Source organism: Motacilla alba, chromosome 1, assembly GCF_015832195.1.
Source record: "Motacilla alba alba isolate MOTALB_02 chromosome 1, Motacilla_alba_V1.0_pri, whole genome shotgun sequence".
Classification (NCBI taxonomy): domain Eukaryota; kingdom Metazoa; phylum Chordata; class Aves; order Passeriformes; family Motacillidae; genus Motacilla; species Motacilla alba.
The window spans coordinates 86399592-86417616 of record NC_052016.1 but is presented as its reverse complement, the minus strand read 5'-3'; the positions used below and the strand labels follow the sequence as shown (position 1 = coordinate 86417616).

General features: G+C 41.4%; 2 protein-coding genes across 6 annotated transcripts in view; one reads left to right on the top strand and one right to left on the bottom strand.

Annotated features, from left to right (window-relative positions):
• The window catches only part of ITGBL1 (integrin subunit beta like 1), a 130217-nt gene extending 126894 nt beyond the window's left edge, over positions 1–3323 (bottom strand). The window contains exons 1-2 of one of the 2 annotated variants that reach the window (XM_038127221.1): positions 3274–3323; positions 1276–1487 (exon numbers count right to left, since the gene is read on the bottom strand). In XM_038127221.1, coding sequence (XP_037983149.1) covers positions 1276–1487; positions 3274–3308 — 247 coding nt within the window. In that variant the 5' untranslated portion in view covers positions 3309–3323. The other variant, XM_038127212.1, reaches the window with a different exon arrangement.
• Positions 3324–3566: 243 nt separating this feature from the next.
• Positions 3567–18025, top strand: part of NALCN (sodium leak channel, non-selective) — a 238764-nt gene continuing 224305 nt past the window's right edge. For 3 of the 4 annotated variants that reach the window (XM_038129695.1, XM_038129686.1, XM_038129666.1), the window contains exon 1: positions 11729–12034. The gene's annotated coding sequence lies outside the window, so the exon portion shown is untranslated. Of the gene's footprint in view, positions 3730–11728; positions 12035–18025 lie in introns of those variants that run through there. The other variant, XM_038129675.1, reaches the window with a different exon arrangement.

Below are 18025 nucleotides of genomic sequence, written 5' to 3'. Positions count from 1 at the left end.
AAAAAAATTCATGTTTGGGACAACAAAGCAGTGAAATGCTACGATATTTCTTATGTAGAGGGATTTAATACTGCTTACTGCAGAGTCTATAAATCAGTTTCTCTACAGAACTCTAAAGCCACAGGTGCCAAATATAAATCTTTTTCTCATAATCCTATTCTTGGTCTTTTCATGTTATTACTGGACTTCCTGGATAAATTGTTGCTAAAGTAAGTTTGGGGTTTTTTTTCCTACAAAATTTGCCAAACCAACTGCTGGAATGCATTTGTATTGTCCTCTTACTAGAAGAATTTCTGTAACATGCCCATTGACCTAATTGCAGGTTTTGGCCTGAAAAGATGACACGTTTCTGTGAATCTGGTAAAGCTGTTGAAGCAGGGATACTAGAAATGAAGTACCCTTATGGCCCCTTTCATCAAACTCCAGGCTGAATCCCCTTAGGAATGTGATGGCATTTCTTCTCCTTGCTTTTTTCTAAAATCCTATTCTAAGCTGCTTAAAAACGATGAAAAAAAATTTTAAAAAGATGAAAATCTGACCAAAATAAACAAGAAACTTAAGTAAAGACAGCTGGAAAGATGAAAGAATGATAATGTTTAGATGTAAACCAAGCGACATGTTCCAACAACTGGCAGGAACTAAATTTTGTCCCAGAAATATATGTCATTAAAGAATACAGTGCTAGTGGGGAAATCCCTGAAACCACAATACAATTACATTGTTTTAAGTCTTTATTTGGAAAGTAATATCATTGCATAGAGAAAAACAGAGTTTTCATGTTTATATAGTAAATATGAGTGTGGTACATCTTACAGTAAGTCTTTTTTCTTATAGCAGGAGAAGAAAAAAATAATAATCACTGGACAAAATTGATTGATTGTAAATAAAAGTCAGGGTAGCATCATTAGCATCATAAGCCATCATTAGGCAAGCAATTCAAATGAAGAAATATATAAAAAATGTGATCAATATTACATACTATATTAGACTTAAAACATAGCTTGCAGAGCCTCCAACCCAAAAGCAACTTCTGCTTTTGCCCCTGATGCAGATGAATCTTGCTCTAAGCTAAGTCCCATTTTATGGCAGACACAGTGCCTGTAACTTGCATCCTTTAATCTTGCAAAATCCTTGGATGTGCCCACAAGTCCATTTAGGGTCATATTTCAGGGACCTGTATATAATCATGTCTCTACTGTATCAGTGTGCTGTGTTCCTGGTTTTAATATACACTCCTAATTTGCTAAGCCTCTGTCACCCTCAGGGCTTCCCTACCTGTGCAGATTTTCCCATCGTAGGTCTCGCACACCCAGTCGTGGCACTCGCAGAGCGGACCGTAGTATTTGCCAGACTCAGTCACTTGGCAGATGCAGACTCCACACTCGCACCTGCCTCTGTCACTGCACAGCTTCCCCCCTGGGACGCGGCACCTGAGCTCTGACTCAGCCCGGGACAGCCGGCAGGAAGCAGGGATACCCAAAGCGCTCCTGTGGGGGACAGCAAACAGAATAAGCTATGGTCAAAGCCAGGGGCTGCAGCTCAGAGCTGATGAGAGCTTGGCTCATTTGAAAGCATCCTCCTGTCATTGGCTCCAGCCAATACCCAGAATATTGTTCTTACCACCTCTTCAGCTATGGTTGCAAATTATTACTGGTCTCAAATCACCTAGTTTTCTTTGTTTTGATTAGAAATCTCATTGCTACCTGCAAGAATGCTTATACTTTATTTTACTTACCTTTTTAACTACATTGGCCTCATCTACTTTCCCATCAGGCATATCTGGTATATAAGCACAGACACTTATAGTTTGATTATCTATCATGAAACATTTTAATCTTAATTATTTCAAAAAGTTTAGAGACACCATATACATCCAAACATCCGGGTAGCGTAACAGGAATATATATCACACAGCACACTTAAAGTTGATTCTAATAAAATATGTTTGCCAAAGCAATCCTTTTGGTTGTCAGACATATATGACCCATGCTTCCAATAGAAAAGGAAACCGAAGTAATCGTGGCTTTCCATGCAACACTGTCGGTTATGACTGTGATTTTGGTAAAGGCAGCACAATCCAATTCTAGATCCATACATTTGCAGTTCTGCCACGCAATTGTACCATGAACCGGAGCACATGAGGATCAGGACTTTCAGGATATACTCAGGGAAAATCACACTTTGTCTCATCAGGAGCTGAATCATAGGAAAAACATAGGAAATCATAGGACTGCTGAGGCCAAAACCAGGTCTTCACAACGCTAAGGAATACTGAAGATGTAGATGAATAGACTCTGCCCTTCTCAGATAGCAGATTTTGCAAGGCTCTGGAGCAAAGGATCCCACACTGGCTCCTAAGGCTCCAGGAGCCAGTGTGGGCTGGCTGTGGTGGAGGTGGAGAGTGAAGGGCAGTGCACCTCACTGTGCCACCGCACCACAGCGCAGCAATAAGCAGGGTTCTGTGGTTAGGTGCCTGCTCCACTCAGGCAGCAGAATCTGGAGGTGTGGGTGTAAAGAGTCGTCACCAGCCAGCTCTTCCCCCTTCACTGCTCTCAGAGCGTGCGTTTTGGGCATCAAATGCATTGTTGCAAATAACTCTGCAGTCCGCACATGCCCCTACCTACTGAGGACCCCGGTGACCCAGAGCGCTTCCCTCAGCATCACCTTTAAGGAGGCAGAGGAAGAGCCAACAAACTGCTCCCCCGCTCCCTCCGCACCCCCAGCTTCCACGCTCCTGGCACCTCAAAATCAGTCGCCCCCCCCCCCCGTGAGACTTGAGAGCCGCACTTACCGCAGGGCCGGGGGCCCGGCCGGCAGCGCGGGGCCCGGCAGCAGCAGCAGCCCCAGCCCCAGCCCCAGCAGCCCCGGTGCGAACATGGTGCGAGCTGTGCTGAGCCGCACCTGGGGCGCTCCTGCAGACGGGCGGACAGACGGGCGGACACGCGGAGGGCTGCGCGCTGGACAAGCCCGGCTCCAGCGCTGCTCCCCCCGTGCTGCAGCGGCTCCGATTAGCTGCCTGGGAGCGGGATTTGGGCAGCACTCTGGGAAGGAGGCCGGTGCCAAACCCCGAAGTTTACAGTCTAGGCAGGGAAGTAATTAGAAACAGTTGCGCAGCCAGATGGTTTATTTTGAAGTTTTAAAAGTGGCCCGTTCACAGATGTGAACGAACTGTCTCATTCTCAAAGTAGAGGCACCGTAAGTATTTGAGGTATGTGTATCCCCCTGTCCCTTGACAGACGGCTGCTTGGGATAATCTGCGAATCTTGTACCCACCGGGACACAGGAGCAGCGCTCCCCAGCTGCAGCATCCCTGCCTGACTGCTGGAGCACCTCCCTGGCGCTTGCCTCCCCAGGTCCGTCCCTTCCCTCCTTAGCCTGAGGTCACCTGCTCACGTCACAGCACCGTGCGACACTGCAGGCTGCCGACCCACACCAGCATGACTGACTGCACATTAAAAGTATTATTAGTTAGCCATTTCCTAATGCCTTATTAAAACACAGTCAAATACTTCATCTCAGCAGTGGGAGATTTTTGAATGCTTTAAAACTAAGCTAAAAGGAAGGAGAGTCTCTCCAAATGAATCAACTTTGGCAGATATGGCCACATGCACTTCTTTATGCTGCAGAAAAGTTTTAGATCCCTCTGGCTGTCCTGGGAAATTGCTGTTTGCCTGACACCTCCCTGGGATGGAAAGCTCCTAAAGAAACAAACTTTGACCACAAAAGAAGGTAAGTTTTAGGTGTCCTACTCTACACACACACACATGAATTTTTAAAGTAGGTAGCTGAAAGAGGAAGCTTTCACTGGTTTTGAAGCCGGTATTGGAGATTAAAGCCCTCAGTATCTTCCTCAGAATGAAAAACTCTTGTTTTAATTTCATATTAAACACCTAAAATACCAAAGATTATACAGTTCCAGAAAACATTTTAAGATTTAGTTAAAATTCTGACTCAGAGGCTGCCATTCCTATGAGTTTAAGTGGGTGTCTTACATTTTACATAGTGAACTCAAGGCTGCAATTCACAGCATTCCTGCTAACATAACTAGTTCTGCTAGTTATATTCCTGAAAAAAAAAAAAAAAAGGCATCAAGCATTTGAATTTGTTCTGCTGACCTTATACATGACAAAAGAACCTTTAACATCCAGTTTGGGGCCTGTTTTCAGTCAAGCACCCACTTCGTTGGAGGATAAAACTTTATTGAAAATCAAAAGAAGAGACGGAACAAAATCTTCTCTAGCATATTTGTTAACATATATTATTAGTCCCTGAATATATACAGGTTAAAGCCAAAAATTATTCAAATGGACTATTAAAACACAAGACTTTTGTCGTATTTTAGTAGGATATCTTGAAGTTGTGAAGTGCAACTGTCTACCCAGAGTGTACTACCTTCTTTATGACACATAATTTTACCCTAAAATACAAGCAAGTAGAAGTAGGATGTAAAAAAATCTAAGAGCCCCGTATACAGCTGTTGCATACCAAATCTATTTTTTTACCAGTTTTGATGCCCTTTATAGTATATTTCCTATTGCAAGTGTGTTAAAATATTTTCTCAAGCAACGCAAATCATAAAAATCCTGTATTGAATGATCTATTGGCTTCAGTCCTGTGAATGTTTACAGTCCTGCTAGCCCCATGCGTTTGACTTACTTTGATGGACCTAGTGAAAAGGGAACTAATATTGACAGGCAATTCAAGAAATATTTTTTCTGACAGTTCTTTAACTTTGAAGTCCATGCTTAATGCAGCATTATGTGTTCTATCAGTGTGAGTTTTTTAAATGTATTTATAATGCTGCAGTAAAAAAGTGTTCATAAATTAAAACCCTTTAGATTACAGAAAGGAGCACTTTTAAGAACAACGTGATTGTCAGAAATAGTACTGCCTGAAGTCTCAATCTAGAGGAGAATAAAGAGAAAGCTTTGCATTTTAAACAATAGTAATTCCCTTTTAGCACTAAATTTATCTTTAATCCACAACTTTAAAGGCTGCCATCTGTTCATCTTCCTCCTTTTTCCCTGAGTAGACTGTTGCTGACAGGTATTCAGAAGACTTTCAAGCAGACTACAAACTATAACTTCAATTGTACAAGGAGAAGACATCCACCATGATATGATGAACTTATCACTGTCTTATTTTTTTTACATCTGTCATGTTTTGAAGAAATACACACCTTTTTGCTGTGGACTTTTCGAATTTGCAGAAGGCATATTTACACAGTTGAAGGATGCAGTATTTGAAATGTGCACCCAGAGCTTAAATTTAATAAATGCTTTCAAGTGTACCTGCCTCTAACACAATATCTTAGTGCTCCCTTGATGGATTTCAACCTTCTCTTAGATTATATTTTAATAATTTAAGCCTAGAATATATGTATGCATATGTGTATAAACATGTGTAAAATATAGATAGATTGATAGATAGATAGATAGATAGATAGATATACGTACACATATGATTTGTATGTATTCAGGAGCTAATTGGCTTCCACACAGACTGTAAATTCAATTTTAAAGGAGTCAGTCTCTTTCTAAATGGGAACCTGACATGCTGCCTTGAGAACTGCTCACTTCCTTTCAGCCACCCCTGTACACAACCCTAAGTAACTTTGTTCTCTACTCGATAACATACACCTATACGAAGCACAGCACTTGTAAAATGCAACTTTTCCTATGTATTGGAGCTTTAGAGTAAGGCTCTAGAGCTGTAGGTGCTTGGTAAATGTATAGCTTACAAGTGGTAATGCCACTTCTTGCAGAATAAAGGTAGAAAAGAGCAAGTCAACATATTGCTGATGAGGAGAAGCTGGAACACACCTGCTAATACTAAACAGCCACTTCAAAGTAGGCAACAGGTTTAAATAATACTTGTCAGACTTAAAAGTACTTCAAATAAAGACATGGAATTAAAAAAAAAGGGCTGTTAAGCACACTTACATTTGAACCTCATTTTTTAAGTGTTTCCCTGTTACTGCTCTTCATAAAAGTTTGCAGCATTAGGTAGAGAGATAGGGATGATCTCTAATCTTTTTCCTGCAATTTTATTGACCAGTAGAGGAACCAGTAGGGTAATTTCCTATCCAAACTGGTGAGGGCTATTTTTGTGATTTCATAGTCTTCTGAACTGTGTAAAAACTTAGTGGCAAGCCTTGGGGTAGACAAGATAATTCATAGGCAGTGTTTTGGTTTTTTTTTAAGGCAAACAATATCTTAATTTCAACTTTGCCAGAATTGTTTTTATAATAAATCAAATAAGAATAATATTTAAAAATAAGGGAAAACAACAAGAAAAAAGTTTTTTTACTGTAAGAGTGGTCTCATGCTGGAGCAGAATGCCCAGGAATGTTGTGGGATCTTCAGCCTTGAACATAGTCAGAAGCCATCTGGACAGGGTTTGGGCAACATGCTTTAGGCTGTCCTGCTCTGGGCAATTGTGTTAAACTAGGCCATCTCCAGAGATCCTTTCCAACCTCAAATATTCCATAATTCTATGACTCTGATGGCATAATGTGCTATTGAACAAGGTTTGATTTGGTTTGGGGAGGCAGATGGACTCTGTCTACTCCATTATTACAGTCTATATTACAGTGAACATTTTAATTTTGTTGTCACTTAATAAAGCCATCAGCTTTGCAAAACACATTCCATGCCATTCTTAAGGATTTTCTTTTTAATAAAACAAATCAAAATGCACATAAAGTGAACAGTTTAAGCTTAAAAAATTGAAACCTTCAAAATCTGTCAAATATTCCTCCCAGGCTTCCATTGAAGCCATTTTAGTAACAGCATGGGTTCGTAAGAGTGGAGACTGAAGCACTCAAATGCAGAGGCATTCAGTCACATCAAAATTTTCTAAAATTAACCAGAAGTTGAAAGTCCTACATATCAAGCAATTACTGTTCCTCCATAAAATGTGGAACAAGGAGAACTTTGAGTGTCCAGTGATTCTTCTATGAAAGATATACAATCACTAAAATAGGTGGCTGTAAAGTTCTAATGCAAACCACTTTAACAGCCATGAAGCAAAAAGTACTTGATGGAGTTAACTACAATCTGTCTGAATTGAAGAGTTCGGACATGCATGCAACTGTTGAGAGTCATTGCTGTGCTGGTCAATGCCATCCTTGGAAGGGAGCAGGAGACAGAGTACACCAGAGCTGTACAGAACTGAAAACCTTGTGTTAAGTTTGCTGACATGACATGGAATCTGGGACAGCTGATGGTATCACACAGGGAATACAAATAGCTTTTGGAGTTACAGGATCAAGGTTAGAACGAGATAAAAGCTGAGCTGGTCTGAATGTTGCTGGCCCAAATAGTACAGAATATAAGCTACTCAAACAGTTCATAGGCCAACATTAATCAAGATGTTATTTTGTCATACTCTAGGGTAAAACCATAGCTTACTCCTTCATGCCTCAGTTGAAAGTTTAAATAGCTGGTAGGTCTTCTGTTTGTTCAGTGTTTGCTAGTGAATTCCCCTACACAGCAATAATACCCTGCTTTTACAGAGGCTTTAAGGAAGCAGAAGATATTTCTGTATGATCTTGCAAGAAAGCCCAAAATGCCAGCAACAACAGTGCATTTTAAAACCCTGTCTACTGCGTTCTTAACTATTTAGCATTTATTTCAGAAAGCAAGTAAAGCTCTGTCATAAGCCGAGCTAACAGTAATACTGAAGAGCCCAAGAAAGGAAATAAAAGGCATAAAATTTTTCACCATAAATTATTATTTTATGTTCAGTTTGTGCCTTATTTCTCAAAGGAACAAGGTTTCTTGATGCTGGGAATCTTGAAAAATCAGAAATAGTGGGAAAGACTATCTTATTTGTGATCTTTTTAACTAGTTACCTGAATAAGTTACAATGAAGGATCATTCTCATCACTCTGACCAAAGAGCTGTTCCTAAGGACATCAAATTTAAAAAACAGATGATGCTGACTTCTTCAGGGCAGAATTATAGTAACTCAGGTTAAGTGCCTAAATTAAACGCGTGCACACCAGATTCTCCAGGTCAACAGGAACCATCTTGTACGGTTTTAATGCTCTGTCTTGCACTGCTTGCTGTTAAACCAAACATGAAGGAGAGACAGAAATTAAGAAAAAGGAAGTGTGGGAAAACATCACTATTGCCCTTCTTCTGAGAACTCTTGTACCTACTGAAAGCAAACTAATTCTACACACAGTTGGTAGTAGACTTCAGACTCTCCTTAAGGTGTGAAATTAAGAAGACCATACTCCGTGTCTTTTATTCTGGTTGATCAATGTTGACACACGTCACAGACACTCAGGAATGACAGTTTTTAACCCATCCCAATCAAAGTTACTCATGAGCATTAACCAAGTTTCTCTTGCTGTCACTGATCCGATGTTGCTCTGTGACCATTTCTGTTATGGTTACAGGCTTCTGAGTGAAACCACCACTAGCCAGAGCCATAAAGGGTAGATAGGTGGAAGCAAACTGGGCTGCTCAGCTCATCTGATTCACGTGGGGCCCCAATAACACCAGGGAGCTGCTCAGCATGTACAGAGCAGGACTTCAGACTATGGGAGAAATTTGTGGTAACCACCAATAAAATGACTAAGGACTTGGGCACCTTGAGGCTAAAGAGCAACAGGAAGAATTTAGCAGTTTTTGACTTGTATCCTATGCCAAAATGATTAAATCTTACTTTGGGTCTGAAGTTTAATTCTGAATTGCTAAATGATATTTTGTGACCTTTTTTAAAAGCTCAAGCGTAATTTCAAAATTAATATTTCATGAATTTTTTTAGTCATTATAGACAGTCTGAAATCTGATCAAGCACTGTGCTCTTTCATAAGTGGTAAATCAAATTCCAACAATGGCAATCCCAGTAAGATCAGCTCTTTGGGATGTTTTAAAAATTTGTTTACATTATTCTTCGACTATTTAACAGATACTTAGGGAAAGTAAGGACAATAAAGCAAATTAAGTTCAGATAAATTCAGAAGTAAAACCAGGGCTTGAGGGCTATCCAAATTCTGGAAGGAAACATGTAGAATGAATAGATGCTTTGAATACTCCTTTTTTTTTTCTTTTTTTTTTTTTCTTTTTTTTGGTTGTTGTTGTGTTTCCAAATTATGTTACAGAAATGAAAGTTATAGGTAAGGTTGAGAATTCTCCCCCTTAAATACTCAGTACAAATCCCCAACATTTTCTTTTAAATGCACATTCTGCCATGGCCAATTTCAAACATGTGTTGAAGTTGGAAGGATAAACAGGGAAATTCCTTTATCTGGTCTTGATTTGTTGAGATGAGAGGTAAATCTTTACTAAGAAATATCTTTTCTTTTGACCGATTTAACATTACTGTAAAGTAACATTGTAAGATTAACTCTCAAATTCTGTCTTTATCTATATGTTTATGGTTTGCTTTGTAGGTCAGTGTGACTTTCCTAAATCAGAATTAAAACAGACTTCAGCCCTAAATATTAAACATTGTTATAGATTTTAAAGGACTAATAGGTTCTTTGCAAAATCATATCAACAATTTAATAGATATTTAAGTTTTATCCTCACGTGCCTCCTATACGCCACTCAAGTTCTAAAATGTTCATAATTGCTTTTCGTGTGCTACATTTGAAAGTAAATTAGTGGTTAAAGAGCAAAGCAAGAAAGGGCTTTTCCTTGCAAATAGAAGACCTTCACAATCTGCACAATTCTATGAATGGAAGACTACTGTTTCACCTTTGCACACAGGCAGCTACATCAAGGTATCAAGGGCTAAACCCTTCTTCCAGCATTAGCATCATCTGCTGCCAGTTGTGCTCAAGACAGGCTGTCAGAGAGAATCCGGTCTTCTGCTAAAACTGTGGGTTCCCATTAGCAGCTCGTGCTTCACAGAGTAAGGGCAGGTAGTAACAATATGTTACTTAATACGACACCCGGAGAAGTGCCAAATACATAAGGAAACAGGTATTCTATATAATACAAACCATATGTAAGGAAATCAATGCCTCCTTTTTGGGAACTCATTAAACAGTATCTAAATTACTGCAGCATATTTTGAACCCCCCTCCAACACATGACAGATGCTAATATGTGAATTCAGTGGCAGGCCACCAGGGTGGTTGGAACTGGAGCACTTGCTCCATGAGGAGAGGCCGATGGAGCTTGGCTTTTTCAGCCAGAAGGAAGGATGAGTTTGGGGGCACCTAGGAGCAGTCTGCCAGATTCTATGAAGAAGCTGTCAAGAGGACAAAGCTGGGCAATTCCCAAGGGTGCATTGCAGGAGGAAAGACTGCTGACAAGGGAGGGTCCTAGAGCACGTCAGGAAAAAAAATCTTTCAGCATGAGGACAGTGCAGTACAGAAACAAGCTTACCAGGGAGGCTGTGCAGTCTCTGTCTTGGGAGGTTTTCAAGACTCAACCGGATAAAGCCCTGAGCAAGCTGGTGTGATCTCATCTCTGAGCCTGGTTTAAGCAGATCAGTCAGACCAGATGGCCTCCTGAGGTCCCTTCCAACTGGAAAATTGTTCTATTGAGAATTATTTTTCAGAGGCAAGTATTTCCATAGGAAAAATGTTACACAAAGTCACATCCACTAGCAAATGTTGATTTCTTTTGTTTAGCCATAGCTACAATGTCTCACTGTTTGCAACTGTCAGTTTTCATTTATGAGATGCTATCACCAACAGCATAATGCTGCCTAGCAACTTATTCCAAGTAATGAAACGTTAAGTGGGGAGGAAGAGACAAAATAGGAAGAGTATTATTTGTCAGCACATTTATTCTTAAATTGTTTTGCTTTACAAATTTTTTTTCTCATGAAACATCAGCTGACTGCTATCAAAAACTGCAAACACTAAAATTAGGTGCTTAAATTTACTGGAATTGCTAATGCTGGTAATACATGTAAGTACTGCTGGCAGGACTGCATCTGTAATCCTGAGGCCAACTCCCTAACTGGCTTATTAGTTTTGGTTGCCAGCATCAAATAGATATAATTTAAAGGAACCTAATACAATTTATGCCACACACTTTCCTTCAGCTTTCTGGGGTATTTTGCTAAGGGCTTTGTCTTTTGAATCCTATTCCACATCTCCAAAAAGTTATAGGCTCACATTTCCCACCATACAGTTTCATTTAAACATAAATTTCCCACAAATTTACTATTTTTTTATTTGTTCAAGAAGATAAAATATGGATTGGAACATGTCAACCTGATTTACAGAAACAATTTTCCAAGTATTTCTTCATCTGTTTATTTGTGGTATCTCTTTCATAGAATCATTTAGGCTGGAAAAGACCCCTAAGACCATCTACCCCAACAAGTGAAGATATTTTTATGAATTTATTCACTGTGGAGCTCAAGACTGGGCTTTACCATGGCCCTTCAGTGATCTGAAAATTAACTAGACCACCCAGTGAAGTCAGGGCAAAGAAATGCACCAGCACTATAAAAAGGCCTAAGATGTACAAATAGGGTTTCTTACCAAAAGATAGGATAGGTTATTACCTATCATAGCACTTTAAGAGCATAATGAAAAAAATGAAAAACAAACCCCAAACCTACCAAGAAACAAAAAGGCTGAAGCCCGAACTGAAGCCCTAACAAACCGCCGCAGCAAGCGGCGGCTCGGCCGGCGCTGCTGCTGGCAGAGCGCAGTGCGGGCTCAGCCCGAGGGACCGCCCGGCGGGCTCCGTCCCGTGCCGGGCACCACTCGTGTGCTTCGGGGCGCAGCGAGCGCAGTTCCAAGCCGCTGTGGGGATTACCCCCGGCGGCGGGGCCGCTAAGCCACCTCTCTTCCCGGCCGGGTTCTTGAGCAAGGCGGGGGTCTGTTTGTTCCGAGGCGCCCGTGCGCGGTCGGCACCGTCTCCTCCGCACCTGCTCCCTCCCCGCCCGCCCCCGCCGCCGTTGCCGAGAGACTGAACGCGGCCGCCGCCGGGCGGGCCCCGCCGCCCCGATCCATCGCGGGGAGGGCGGCGTGCGAGGCTGGCACGGCACCGCAACGCCCGCACACCCGCCGGGGCCGCTCCCGACCGCGCCATGAAGGGAGATGCTGGCGGTAGGTCGGAGGCGGCGGGCGCGGCTCGCTCCCGGAGCGCGGTGGGGCCCCGCGCCTCCCCGCCCCCCTCCACGGCCCCTCGGTGCCGGCGGCCGCCGCGGCCGTGCCGGGGAACGCTGGCGGCTCCTAGGGAAGGGACGAGCGCGGCCAGAGGCCCGCCTGGCTCCGCGGCAGGGGGAAGGGGCGGCGGCGCCATCCGCATCGCCCGCCTCAGCCGCCCTTCCCCCGCGGTGGGAGGGGGCGCTCCGGGCCGGCCGCCGGCCTGCCCCACGCCCCGGGGCCCTCCGCAGCCTCGTCACTGAGGCAGAGCGGGGCCGTGCGGCCAACAGGCCTCTTCGGGGGGCACTCATGTCATGGGGTGGTTGTGGATGGGGACGGGGGTGGCCATGGGGAGCGAGCTCCCCGCGGGGAGCGTTCGGCCGGTTCGCAGGGACTGCGGGCTTGGCGTGGTTGGAGGGAGCGATGTACTCAGGCCTGGGCTAAATCTATTTGACGTGCATTGTCAAGGGGTTCGTACATCGAATAGAGATGCCTAATTTTTTTTTTTTTTGTTATTGACATCTTTTTGTTTTAGTACTCTCAGTAAAATCAGAGACATATTTCGAGAAAGGATCAAGGTTTCTTAATGTGCAAACGTAGCTTTTAAGTCAGGTATGATTTGGTAGGTTAACCGTTGTTGCATCCAGGCAAATATTTACACCGAGAAGCCACTAATAAATACTCTTTGAGTCTTTTGTGTTTGTCTTAAGCATCATCCATTTCATGGTTCGTTTCACTGTTTTTGTTTTCATTTCCTTCCCCAGCAGCTCCATTCCACCTGCCCTTTGAGTGATCCACAGAGAAATGATACATATTAACAATGAACTATACTCTGCTGCTTGAATCACAAAAGCTGAAGTTTCTTTACTTCAGAAAGGGGATGAGAAATCATATTTCTTTGAGTTGGTCTAACTGGATGCTAGAAGTCTCCAGCTGTCCTCAAGTATTTACATGTACCTTTGGAGACTTGTAGGAACAATTGGGTTTGTTTTCATTTGGTGGGTTGTTGTTTAGGGTTTTTTTTTGTTTGTTTTACCAGTCGAGCTTGGTAACTTTCAAAACTGTAACAATTTGTGCTTTAGTCTTCTTGTTTGGTCCATCTGTTTTATTTTAATATGAAATGTGGTCCATCACAGTTCATTGAGCTGTACCACCTGGAAATACAGCTTACTCTGTTTTGACTTATTTTCAGCTCCAGGGCACTGCTAGTACCGTAAGCACTTTGTAGATCTGTGTGGCATTCATCCTAACCGATCTTTGAGTCAAATACATTTTGTGTCTTAAACCTTCCCAGTAGAAGATGAATACTATCACACTATGTTGCAGGGAGTAATGGGCTGCTGGACCTGGCCCTAGAAGACTTCTACAGACGAGAATGTCTTGAGGCATGAGTAGCTCATGATGAGATAGAGCTGGTTCTGGCTTCTGGGGAGTTTGGTTTCCTCCCTACCTCCCTAGGTATTTAGAAGTTCAGTCTGTTACAAATAAGATAATCTGATGTGCTTCTGAGTAAACTAGTGGTGTTACATTCAAAAATATTTTTTACTGTCTTACTAATAGAATGCTTTCATGGTTGGACCTCCTGTAGGTTTTGAGCACAAAATCTTTTGGAGATAAAGAAAAAAGTCAGCCTAATGTGGATGTTACAGGTTGAATAATATTTTTTTCCCTTTCAACCTTTTTCTGTTCTCCCTTTCATTACCTTCTTAGCATCTTTTTCAACTGAAGTTTCCTGGATTGGTTAAATACTGATAAACATCTTGCTTTACAGAACAGCAGTCCTAAATTACAGTTGCAAATTTTCTTCATTCTACTAGGTAATTTCTTTTTTCCTTTCTCAATTTTCTGTGATATTTTCATCTTTTATCACTGTTGGTTTTTGAGGGTTTTTTTTCCCTTCATGGTGAGGACAATCAAGTAGTGAAACAAGTTGCTCAAAAAACCTCCTTTGCTGGAGGTTTTCAAGACCAGACTGGAGTAACCTGAGTAAACTGCAATAGCCTGGGCTGTCACCAGAATTGATAATGTTTGAGCAGGAGATACGATTGGAGACCCTCTGATATCATAGAACCAAATAACGGTTTGGGTGGTAAGGGACCTTAAAGATCATGTAGTTCCAACGCCACTGCTCAGGGCAGGGACAACTTCCACTAGACAAGATTGCTCAAAGCCCTATCCAGCCTGGCCTTGAGTACTGACAGGGATGGGACATCCTCAGCTTCTCTGGGAAACCTGTTCCTGTGCCTCACCACCCTCATAGTAAAGAATTTATTTCTAATACCTAATCTAAACTTAGCTCTATATATCCTTGTGAAAAGTCCTTCCCCAGGGACTGTAACACCATTTAGGTACTGGAAAACTAAGGTCTCCCTGGAGCTTTCTCCAGGCTAAACAGCTCCAACTCTCTCAGCCTATCTTCATATGAGAGGTGTTCCAGCCCATCTTTGTGGCCTCCTCTGGACTAATTCCAACAGATCAATGTCTTGTGTTGCAGGCCCTGGAACTGGGCCCCTGGAGACCCTAGATGGAGTCTCACAAGAGCAGAGTTGAGGTCCTTCCAACTTGAACTGACTTATGATTCTATGAACTCAGTTTTCCCTTTTTTTTTTCTTTCCTCCAAAATAAAGCCTTTGCGTACCGTACGTAAAGTACCAGAGGTTATGCTGCCATTTCTAGGAACTGCCCTGCAGCAAAGGCATGTCAATTAGTTTGTTTCAAAGGGAAGATAAGAGGATAACAAAAGAAAAAGTCCTAATTCTGTTTTCAGGACTTCAAGTTTTAAGATTTATAGGCATTATCTTTTTTTCTGGCAGTTTCTTAGAGGATAGAAAAGAAAGAATTTGGCAAGGAAAGATGATCTAAAATATTTCAGTTTCTTTAATAATTATTTCAGCAAAAATTGCAGCAAATTTAAAAGAATATAACCACCATTTTTAAAATTTTCATGTATTTAAATAGTGAGAAGATGGATATACAAGGTTCTAGGCATACTAGCATGTAACTAATGATACAACAAAATCCCAGAAACATTAAAATAATCACTTAAGCAGGAATGCTGCCAGCCATCTGCCTACAGAGAAGCTCCTTTCCACCTGTGTATCATTCTGGAAAGGAATTCCTTCCTTTAAAACCTTGAAAAAATGATCCACAGTACTCAGAGCATGTTGCATGAATGTGGGGTATAATGAGAGGATGGGTTGCTCCTTGAATCCACTCAATGACCTGGTACTGCCTGTCCACTTACGTTCACAAAGGGCTAAACACATTTTCCACCTAGACATGCTGCAAAAGAAAATTCCAGAACACTGCTCTCTGGTTCTAACGAGCATGATTCTTACTAAGGACGTTGCTTCATGTCTTTTTTGTCAGCAATGGGCTGTGACATGTATTTATTAAGACCACATTGCATTTGACCAACCCTAGGTCACCAAATGGTGGGGAGGGGGCCCACAGTCCAAGTCAACTTTCAAAGTAAACCAGCTGTTAAACTGTGCAAATGTATTTGGGAAGGAAATAGATTGCCCTTGGTATTTTCTATGTATTTTATATTTTATGTGATTACTGTGCATTCAGTGGCCATCATTACATTTTAGCATTTCATCAGCCATTCTGACAGAATAATTGTAGAACTTGGAAAGTTTTCATGTTGTCCAGTCATGTCAACAACCAGCCTGTTAGGGGGAGGTGGAGGGTGCTCACCAGTCTTGGTTTCTTGGTTTCCACTGAAAAGTAAAAGCTGGCTGCTTGTACAGGGAAGTAGCAGCTTCATGCTTGGATGTGTTCCACCTTTGGGATACATGGGGAGTTGGAACTTTGAAATGTGAGAGTGTACCTACTCCTTAGGTCACTTTGGTGTACCTGGATCTCCATATCTCCATTTTGTCTACAGTTGTTCTGGCTTTTTTTTTTTTTTTTTTTTTTTTTTTTACTCAACCAGATCTCTTAATTTAAAAAAATGTGGAAAAGCTAAGCAATTCTATTTAAAAGTTAAAAGTTCTGTTTGTGGCTGCATCACTGCAGTGTGTACATGTATGTGTAGTTTCTTCAAAGTTGTATGTTGCAGATATTAGAAGGGTTAAAGTAAAGAGAACAACAATATGTGACAGTAGCAGTAGAGTGTATATCTGACTCACAAGAGATCTGCCTTTGTATGCCATGAGATATTTGATTCTGCTTGCTGGGTATTATTTTGGCAACGTCTGAGAGGAAGATTTATGTGTAAGAAATAAACATTGTAAGAGCATTGTCCTTAGCTGATAATAAGGCAAAACAGAGGAAGTGCATTGCGAGCAAACAGCTGAAGTCTGAACACTTGCCTGTTTTCAGACTAGATGTTCTTACATTGGCAGCCTCAAGCAATTTTTAGACTTTTCTCAGTTTTGAACCTCAGTCCTGATATTTTTGGTCTAGGATCCTGCTAGTAAGTACAAGATATCATCAGTCATTCTTTCCTATGTGTATTCAAATGATTTGAAAAGTTGAATGTAACTTATTTTTAGAATATTTCCTTCAGTGTACCTTCTTTGTGAGGAAACAGCTTTGTTTTTAATAAATACTAAAGTTTAGTCAGTTATTAGTGGTATATCATGCTTAAATAACAAAGAGATCTTTCAGAACATTTCATCAGATACAATAATGGTACCACACGCAGAAAAAGTACTGAAATAAGCTCTTACTTGAAATTATTTATGAGTTAATGGCATCTGTGGTGGCTTGTGCCACATGATTGTATCCACTGGAATGCTGTCTTTACCCTTCTAAAATAAATATACCTATACTATTGTGCATGCAGCTTGCTCACTTCAGATTTTTGCTACATGAAAACAAATGCATAAATGCCATTTAAGTGTACCCACACCCAGAATCAGGGATGGAAGAACCTGTGGATGCAGGAAGCAGGCAATAGAGAAACAGTGTCAGTTTGCAGAGAAGGAAAGGAAAAGGGTATTGATGAAAGAATGGGAACTTACATTTTTCCTATAACCATGTAATGCAAACTGAAGTTAAGAGCAATCAGTTTCTTTAAGGTAGCCTGTACTTTGGGGCTTTTTTAATGTATAGTATGGAAATAGGGTTTTGTCATCATGCTGTATGTATGGGTGTTAACATCATCTTCCTGTCAGCCATTTTAGCTCTCACATTTGTAATTATTGTCTTGAAGTGTGTGCCACTTTCTGTGTCCCTGCTCTGGGAGAAGTTGGAAGCAGAGTTCACATTTTCAAAGAGAGAATTGAAGAGAATGCTTGTAGGTGGCCTGCCTTGGGAGGACCTTCAGGCTGTGCTCATGTGATCTCAGGTGACAAAGTCAATAGGCAGTGAGAAAAAAGTATGTTGAAAGCCAGGCATTGCTGATTCCAAGGATTTGTCTGATTTTTGAATTCTCTGTCCATAAGTTGTAGGTAGGAATATCTGCTTTGTTTTCCTGTTGATATTTCTGTGAAGTCATTTTTCAGCTGCCTTCTTTATCAGCCAGAGCCTTTATAAGCATGTTTTCCTGACTTGTGATAGAGATCTTTTGAGCAGATTATGCTATATATAGTGAGCTTGCTTTATAAGCAAGACTCAGATTTCTCAGCTTTTGATGTTGTGGAGATTCAGCTACTTTTTAAAATTTGTCTTTTGATTTTTTTAGGAACTGCATATTTCCATCAGAAGGAATGTCTTGCACTTAGTGGGAATATTGCAAACTGGGTTATACTTTCTTCTGACTCTTTTTTTTTTTTTTTTTCCAAAGTGCACAGTGGGTCTTATCTTTTCCCCAACCATTGTCCTGGCATACTTCATTTCAGCAGAAGCTGCAAATTTAGTGGGTGGGGGTGGTTTAGAAAGTGTGGAGTTTGCAGAACATGCCTGTAAGTTCAGACATAGAAAGGAAGAGAACAAGGCTGCCCTGATGGATCTGAGGGACTCAGAGAGTGAGTAATTTTCTGTTTTTGCCTTTTCTTTAAAAAT